Source organism: Ceratotherium simum, chromosome 30 (assembly GCF_057802395.1).
Source record: "Ceratotherium simum simum isolate JZ-2026a chromosome 30, ASM5780239v1, whole genome shotgun sequence".
Classification (NCBI taxonomy): Eukaryota; Metazoa; Chordata; class Mammalia; order Perissodactyla; family Rhinocerotidae; genus Ceratotherium; species Ceratotherium simum.
Genome location: NC_141929.1, coordinates 13119950 through 13129449, shown reverse-complemented (window position 1 = coordinate 13129449; position 9500 = coordinate 13119950). Strand labels below are relative to the sequence as shown.

Below are 9500 nucleotides of genomic sequence, written 5' to 3'. Positions count from 1 at the left end.
CGGTGGCCATATGTATCTCAAAATGTCAATGGGCTCTGTTTCCAGGAGAAAATTTCTCTTTGCATTATCTACCCAATTAAGTATTTTGATGAGAAATCCTGAGTCACAGTTGAAAAAACTGAGCATCCTAATTGCTGGGACCTCATTTTGTAGAATAGGTGACAGTTAGAAGTCAGAAATTAAATGCTTTCCCCACAACCACATAGGAAGTAGTGGCAGAGTTGGTACTAGAACATAATTACTTGAATATCCAGACCAAAGTTTATTCTACTATACCAAGTAATTAATAAGGACAAGGTTGGTTTTTTACATTTTTAAATTGAGGTATAATTACAGACAATAAAATGCACAGATCTTAAGTGTAGAGCTTAAATTTTGACAAATGTTTACACCCATGTAATCAAAACAAAACAAAACAGAATGTTTCCATCATCCTAGAAAGTTCCCTTGGGCCTTTTTCCACTCAACCTCTATCCCACATCTTCCCCCACCAGTCAACAACCACTACTACAATTTCTATCCCCTTTGATTAGTTTTGGGGCCTCAGTTTTGTTACCCGGCCCACCGACCCCATAAGCCAGTAACTGCAGCCCTGCTCAGAACAAGCCCGACATGTTCTCTTTAGCTTACAGGAAACCACAACGAGAGGAAGGAGGAGATGCTGAGACATACAGTCGAAACAGTTAACACCAGTTGAAGGCAACATGGCAGTCTGACTTGACCTGACACAGACCCCGCAGCTCATTATATGCTCATTGTAACGTATTACCATTCTACATAACACACCCACCTGCACCATGACAGTTTACAATCGCCACAGCAATGGCAGGATATGACCAAATAAGGAAAGAAAAGAGGTGGCACCCTTGATCTCCAAAAAAGCCTGCCCATTTCTCTGAAAACTGAATTTTCCTCCCCTTCATTACCTGGACCCCTTATAACAGCTGCTTACGCATCCCATGAACTGAGAAGTTGATTTGTGAACCTAGTTCCCACTTCTCCATTCTTTGGCCATTGAATAAAAGCTTGTGCCGTTGACTGCTCAGCTTTGCTTTCGTTTCAAATCTGCGACTCCGAACATACAAGAACCCTCTGGGGAGGGGACGGATTGTGGGTACGAGGCCCACCTGTGGGTCCCTCCTCGGAGCTCCTCTGAATGTGGGTTGGAGTCCCACTGGAGTGAGGTCAATTTGGTAACAGTTTTAAGAAATAAAAATTGAATGCATGCAACTTTGCCTGCAGCCCTGAAGTGTCTCTTTGCAGAATTTTCCTCCCCCTTTTAGACCACAAGTACTAAAAACTTGTTTGGATCCATCTGGACAGGCTTCCAGAAAGTCAGTCTTAGCCCTAGTATAGACACATTTAAGTTTAAAGGCATTCACGTTTATAAGATGTGAAGGCCAACTATGATTCCTCAATATGTGGTATAAAAAGAACTCTTCTTTCTGGAAAATAAAGTTGCTTTCTCCAAAATACCTGCCTTCTTGGCTCTTTCTGTATCCCACCACGCCTCAGGATAGCTGCCTTTGTTTCTATGGAAAGAATTGCTTGAGCCCTTGAAAGTGAGCACATGTATACTCTCTTTGGAAGCCGTTTCCCACTTTCGACAACTTTCCTGCTGCGCTGGGACTCCTCTTCATAGCTCCTCTGACTTCCTCAGACATCATCACTGGAGGACAGTGGCAGCTGAAAATGTAACACTGTCTAAGCCATTAACTAGCCAGCAAGGGCACTAAGTTTTAGGAAATGGAAAACTTTGGCTAAGGCTTGCTCAGAACATTGTCTTAAAGCCAAAAAATGCTGCCAAGGTCCAGGTGGAGGCAGCTTTCCACCAGCCACAGACACGACCAAATCAGACAGGGCCTGCTTCTCTTCCAACTGGAGCGCCGGCAGCCAGGGTGGGTCATTTTCTCCACAGCAGCTTCGTCTCCCCAGACAGTGAGCTAATGCTTGGCACTAGCCAACTCCATAAAACAAGGCATTTGACCACATGCTTTGAGGAAGAAATGAGTACATGGAATATAGACCCCAAATTATTTAAATCAAGCCAAGTTTTTAAAATTCTAAAGAAAAAGAGAATAAAAATTATGCATACATAGTCATAACATTAGAACCCACTTGTGAACAGAGAACAAAGAAGCAATACCAAAACTGTAAACTTCCCTGAAAGAGCCCAATTCCAGAGGACATTTTCTTAGTAAAGAGATAATTCTATGGAATTATATGCAGAGCTGCCGAAAGCATGCTGTGAGAGTCCCTCTTCCCTATACAATGTCACTTCTATTTTCTGGTGTTTTCACCGTTTAAAATAAAAAAAACCTTTTTTCTATTTTTTTTTTTTTCATTTCGGAAATTTATTTTTGAAATAGGTGTTATGTTAACATGGGCCCTCCCACTCCTGGGGACAAGCCTTTCCCCTTCCCTCCCCAGAGGCCCCAGTGTTAGTAGTTTCTTGTGTATCTATTCAGAGATAGTTTAGCATATAAAAGCAAAACATAGATATGTACATTTCAGCCTTCTTTTTTATAGAAATGGAATGTTACAATGCTGTCCTGCATTTTGCTTTTTTTTGCACTCGTATTTAGAAACAGAACTTAACTTTGACGATGTATTTTAAAAAAGCAAAATTATATGTTCATTTACCTTTTGACCCAGCACATCCCATTTCTAAGAATCTATCCAAAAGATACATTGGTAAAAATACAAAATATTTTATGTAAGCTATTCACAGAGCATTTCAAAAGGAAAGAATGAAATGCCCACCAACAACTAATAAAAATGGTTACTGCTGGGAGAAGGAAAAAAACAGAGGGGACGAGCATGAGGGTGGAAGACCTCTATGAATGTACCTTTTAATTTTTTTAAATAGTTTTAACTTTAGAATCACATAAATCTTTTATATAATTTTTTAAAAATCCCCCCTAAAATTCAAAGTAAAATAAAACAAAATTAACTGTGTAAAGATTTGGAGCAATAACTAGAGAGGAACTATTTCAAGCGACTTTACAACACTTAACATTCCCTAGATCAGATTTCTCAGCCTCAGCACTCTTGACATTTTGGGCTGGATAATTCTGTTATGGGAGGTTGTGCTGTGCATTGTAAGATGTTAGCATCCAAGGCTCTGGTAGACTTCCTTGATCGGCAACCCTTTGCACATATTGTCATACATTGTTACTGGGAGAATTAAGTGCTGTGTCTGCAACTCCACTGGGAGAGTGTTTTAAAATGTAGGAGGAGGAGGCATGCTGCACCATAAGAAGCCACATGGGGAAGCAGCAGGGTTGGTCAGGAGGCAGGGGGAGCATGGGGGAAATGTGGGCAAGAGCCATCATTGTGAAGGGGAAGGAAAGGGCGGGGGAGGGTAGGCAGGCATGGGATTGGTCAGTTTGACTAATTTCAGTGGGCTCTGAGGCACAGCAGCTGCCCCCAGTTGTCTGGTACCTGGCCCTGGGGTGATCAGGACAGGTGGACAGTGGCCCAGAGTGAGAGTGCCAGAAAGAGGAGGGGGTTGGGGTAGGGGCTCTGGATTGGCTGTCTGCATATAAAAGGTGCACTCCCAGATGAGTCTCTTACTATCTCTAGGAATTGGCTACCCCTGGGAGGGGCTGTCTCTCCAGGGTCAGCAAGGCCCCAGATGTCAAAGCATCAGAAACACATGGTTAACACAGAGAGGACAACTAGAAGCTTGTGCCTGCTTTCTCCTGAACTTCACTCACACACCTTTTCCCTTTGCTGACTTTAATCTGTATTCTTTCACTGTAATAAATGGTAACTATGAGTATAACAGCCTTTCTGAGTTCTGTGAGTCTGTCTAGTGAATCATCGAACCTGAGGGTGGTCCTGGGGACCCTCAACACAGCTGCTAACACCATTAGGTGAAAGGGTGGTGAGAACTTCATAATGGGATAGAGAAGGCCACCGAACCCATTGTTCAATCACTGAGAGTGAGACAACCACATGTTACGTTCCTCTTGATAGGATGCACCAGAAGTATGCAGAATCACCTAAGAAGTATTCCTGCCAAATGAACTGAACCTGAATCTAATCAAGTTTCTCCATGTAACTGCATATTTATAAGACATGGGAGACAGAGGAATCTGTTATCAACACTAGAGGAAATAAGCAGCCAAAATACAGGATGGGGGAGATTCAAGAGGACAAATGACCCATTTGTTAAACCAACAGAAAGGAGAGTGAACTGTTACAGATTTAGTAGGACAAAAGACAAATCTATCAAATGCACTGTGTAGACTTTGTTTGGATCCTATTTTGAACAAATCAATAGTCAAAAGACATTTTTGAGACAACACGGGGAAACAGAACACAGGCTGCATATTAGATATTAAGGAATTATTCTTAATTTTGTTGGGTGAAACATGATGGTTAGAATTTGCTTTGGAATGCTCCAAGAAAAAAGAATTGGAGGGGAGGGGGAATAAATCAGATAACAACAGCATAAAGCTGATGGTTGTTAAGTCTAGGTGATGGGTACATGGGGGTCCACTGTGCTTTTCTATTTTTGTGTCTATTTAAAACTTTCTAGGGGCCAGCCTGGTGGCGTAGTGGTTAAGTTCTCGTGCTCCACTTAGGTGGCCCGGGGTTTGCAGGTTCGGATCTTGGGCACTGACATACACACCGTTCATGAAGCCATGCTGTGGTGGCATCCCACATATAAAAAACAGAGGAAGACTGGCACAGATGTTAGCTCAGGGACAATCTTCCTCAAGTAAAGAGGAAGATTGGTAACAGATGCTAGCTCAGGGCCAATCTTTCTCAACAAAAACAAACAAAAAAAACTTTCTATATCAAGTTAAAAAAAAAAAGAAAATGTATTTAAAAATTAGAAGCAGTTGTCAGTCAAATATAGGTTAAGAAACATTAGTAAAAACATGATCTGATTGGATGTATGAAATTTGAGAACCTACCAATTTGGCAGAGATGTACTTTTAAGGCATAGGTGAGATTCTAAACATGGGTTTTAAGAGATTAAAGTAAAATGTAGGCAGTTGGACGCCCAAGCACCACTTTTAAAGCTTTTCAGAAAAAAAATGCAGAGCCCAAGGTGAAGCAGCCTTTCATCTCTAGTTTTTAGGGTTTTCCCAAAACTAACCCTTCAAAATTTAGAGGTGTTTTTACATTTAGTTTTTTTGTGCAAATTTGACAAACTTACCATAAAATATAGAAATAAAAAGACATTACCCTCTTATATTCTCATATAAATCTTTATCTTTTAAAACAATCTCATGAGAGAGAGAGGCATAATCTGTGGATGAAAGCTCCTGCTTTGAGGTATCCTACGTGCTGTCATATGGTGGGATTTGGGGTCAGGCAAAAGGGTTTCTCTGATTAAAGCAGCATATGAGAGAGCCTGGCCTTCAGGTAGTGGTGTTTTTGCCTTTCTTTCTTGCTATCTAAAACGATTTCTTATGGAAAAAATTTCAAGGATAACTTGTTATGACAAACATGTATTACTTCTGTAATTAAAATTTAAGAACATATGTTCACATACAAACTTGTACATGAATGTTTACAGCAGCACTATTCACAATAGCCAAAAAGTGGAAACAGCCTAAATGTCCATCAACTGATGATTGGATAAACAAAACGTGGTATATCCATACAACTGAATGTGACTTTTATTCCATAAAAAGGAATAAAGTACTGATCCATGCTACCGATTCATGTTACAACATCATGAATCTTAAAACATATGTTAAGTGAAAGAAGCCAGTCACAAAAAACCACATGTTGTATTATTCCATTTATATGAAATGTTCAGAACAGGAAAATCCATAGAGACAGAAAGCAGACTATTACTTGTCCTTGGGGGGTTGAGGGGAAATGGGGATTGACTGCTAATGGACACTGTACTGTGTTGAATAGTGTCCCCAAAAATTTAGAACAAAAATGTTTTAAAATTGATTGTGGTGATGGTTGCACAACTCTGTGGAGATACTAAAAACCACTAAATTGTACACTTTAGTTATTCATTTTTGTGAGGAGATCAGCCCTGTGCTAACATCTGCTAATCCTCCTCTCTTTTTGCTGAGGAAGACTGGCCCTGGGCTAACATCCGTGCCCATCTTCCCCCACTTTATATGGGACGCCGCCACAGCATGGCTTGCCAAGCAGTGCATCAGTGCGCGCCCGGATCCGAACCAGCAAACCCCGGGCGGCCGCAGGGGAGCATGTGCACTTAACCACTTGTGCCACCGGGCCGACCCCAAAATTGTACACTTTAAATGAAGGTGAATTTTATGGTATGTGAATTATATCTCAATAAAGCTGCTATCGAAAAATATTTAAAGCTATTAAAAAAATGATGAAGAACTGACAAGGATCGTGAGTAATCCCAACATGGAGAGCTTCCATATTCAGTCAATAATTTAAGGTGTGAAGAGGTTGAGAGTTAAACATTAGATGTTAGTTAAAACACAATTGGTTGCTAGATCTGTTGCTGACTTGCTACAGGAGACTTGGGCCTTTTAGACAGAACTCTTTCTGTTGAAAGTCATAGAAAACCATCTCGAACAGGCTTACTCAAAACAACAACAGGAACTGACCTCATATAATTGAAGTCCAGGGTGGGCACTAGCTTTAGGCATCCAAACAAGGTCACTAGAGCTTTGATTCTCTTGGTTGTTTCTTTCTTGATTGCCTTCATTCTCAAGCTGGCTGTCTCCATCCGGGAGGCAAAGGCAGCCATAAGCAGTCCCAAGATTACATGCCCCTTACTGCTCCTGATACAAGAGGAGAATCTCTCCTGGTAGCTCTGGCAATAGTTCCAGGACTGTCCAGGGCTGGCTCACACTCCTGGAGCCAAGGAGTAAGGTTCACCTCAACCAAGTCCCATGGATAGAGCAGGAAAGAGTGGCTCTCGGAAGGAAGAAAGACTGGGTATACAAAATATATGTGCCAGGCAAAGCTCTAAAACTTGCAGAGATTCAAACATCATCTCAGCCCAATAAATATTTGCCGAATCAATGTAGGAACACATAAAATGGAGCTACTACAGAGTACTTTTAAAGCATCACGTCCCAAATTCTTATTCCATACTTTAGAGAAGCAATAAAACACAAGTTAGGATGGATACCAGGGCCATTAGTGAGATGCTATTTTAGCAGAGAGCTACTTCAATAAACTACAGATTGTTCCGTGTTCTGGAATTCCATCCATTTTACACAGAAGAGAGATGTTGCTCTGGTAGATGGCACACTTTTTTCCTGACTCAGCCACAACAAAAGCTAAGACTTGTCCAGCATAAAGGAAGACAGCAGTCTGGTACGAAGGGCTGAAAACACACTGCTACCAGTAAGTTCTCTGCAAACTTTCTCTTCTCATTTAAACTGGTGATAATCTGGTGGGTTTCTGATCCAGGATCCAAATGCCTGCTTCCGGAGTGCGCTCCAGGCTTCCTGGTAAGCAGATGCAGCCTCCTTGTACTCTTGATACGTCTCTAGCTTCTGCATCCTAATGCACACACACCACCAAGCACACAGGTTCTCACTGAACAGCTCACCACTGTGGCCAACAAGACACCTGAGCAATCAATTGGACAGACTTATACAAGAGACTTAGGAACTGAGGATTTTGGTACGCTTTCCTAGAGCGACTCTGCCTCCTTTGTAGGGAATTCACTAGAAAGCAACATGGATTAAAACAGGTAAGAATAAACAGAACGCTGGTTGTGTCTGATCCTGGTGTAATCAGACAAAACAAGAATAATTGTATCTACTTTTTGGTTTGAAGTTTTCTAAGCATCTATAATTTCCACCAGAGGATCTAGCCATTAGAAACTTCTTGGCTGCATTTTCCCTCAGTAAACCAAGGCACTTTCCATCTTATCCATATACTATACTCCTATGTACTGCCAGCCAACACCCCTTCCCAAATCCCTTAGCTGTCTCTGACTGCTAAAGAATGGCTGACATGCTGAGTAATATTTTTAATACATATATCCGGTAAAAGATATTCTTGTGACAAAGACTCTCTCCTTTGGCCAAACTTGAGTCAGGTTCCTCTGAGCCCTCTTCTCAGCTTGGCCCCAACCTTGAGCTCTGTCCTTGCCATCTTATAGTTGAAGAAACTGAGACTCATGTCTTACTGATCCAATTGCATCCTGCTTCTACTCTTTCATTCTTCGCCAACACCTGAGGAGACCAAGTTGATTCTTAGCTCACTTCAGCACCAAGCAAAGTTGCTAAGCATAGCAAACAAATGTTTGATCAATTCCTGCAGTTTTTTGATGGTTAATGGGTGGGATCCACACACTTGACAATGTTAAGTTTTACTTGAGCCCTGTGTTCCTAGAAAAGAGCTACGGTTAAGAAGTCGCCCTCCCACTCTTCTGTGTTCTGGGGAATGGCTGACTGCAAAGAACTGCCCTTCCCTATGACTCAGATTAGATTCGTGGATGCCCCCCTTGCTGACTATGACACGGCCAGACAAAGACCCTCCAAATTCCCATTCTTTGTCTCATAATGGTTAGCTGAACTGTTTGTATCCACTGACCTATGTCGACAAAATATTAGTTATGCTTCTCTCCTTCCCCCAGACCCCTGAACTTTGACCCACCCCAGGCTGAGCCAGCATCAGCATGTGTAACAAGCCCTCCTTAACAGCCCCTCCGGAGAATCCACTGACCCCAAGGAAAGACATTTACTGCTCAACTGTCCCATCACACCACCTGCTCATCCCACTCCCCCACTCCAGGTTCTTCCTAGCCTTGTTTACCCCTCCCTAGGAAAGAAAACTCCTCTGTCTGCCCTTTGGGAGGCTCACAGATCTTACGACTGGAGTCTTCTCCCAACCACATTAGCACTCCTCCTCCTGTTGCAGTAGTCCCTTTCTCTTACTGCAGTAATTCTTTTGAATAAAGTCTCTCCTGACTTGAGGCCAGATTTGTGTTTATTGACACACAGAATGTATGGAAACCCACCCAGTTCCAGTTTGATTCATTTTTCCAGAGAAGAAACAAGCAAACGGACCACAGATGCCTGGAGGGCATCAGTACTGACTAAGTGTTCATCATGGTGACAACAAGTGGCTAGCCTCTTCATATAGCAGTTTCCAGTTACTCCTTAGCTTCCCCACTGTTGTAGAATAAAGAATTTGGCTTTATTTAAGGTCTTGATTGCCAATTCCTGGGAGGGAACCTCTAAACGCTTAGGATTTCCCAAGTGATAGGAACGTCTTTGTTACTCATGGTGGATCCCTCAGACCACACAACAAAGTGACTCATGGTGAAATGATAGTTTCAGGATGGAGTTGATCATGCCAGAAAGACCAACCACGGGATTAGAGAGCTGAAGCTTTGAGCCACCTGATATCAGTCTGACCTCCTAGGGGGGGAGGGGGAGATGGAGATTGAGTTCAGTCACATTATGTGGCCAACGATTCAATCAATTATGCTTATTAATGAAACCCCCATAGAAAACCCTGGACCCTAAAGCTTGGGTCAGCTTCCTGGTTGGTGTCACACAGTGATGTGCCGGGAG

The 9500-nt window shown here is 42.1% G+C and overlaps 1 protein-coding gene across 6 annotated transcripts in view; it reads right to left on the bottom strand.

Moving 5' to 3' along the window:
- Positions 1-238: 238 nt before the first annotated feature.
- ADAT1 (adenosine deaminase tRNA specific 1) overlaps positions 239-9500 on the bottom strand; it is a 29522-nt gene continuing 20260 nt past the window's right edge. For 4 of the 6 annotated variants that reach the window (XM_087419913.1, XM_087419916.1, XM_087419911.1 and 1 more), the window contains one exon: positions 239-7473. In XM_087419913.1, the coding sequence (XP_087276039.1) occupies positions 7341-7473 (133 nt within the window). In that variant the 3' untranslated portion in view covers positions 239-7340. Of the gene's footprint in view, positions 8154-9500 lie in introns of all 6 variants that reach the window. The other 2 variants (XR_015549130.1, XM_087419914.1) reach the window with 2 other exon arrangements.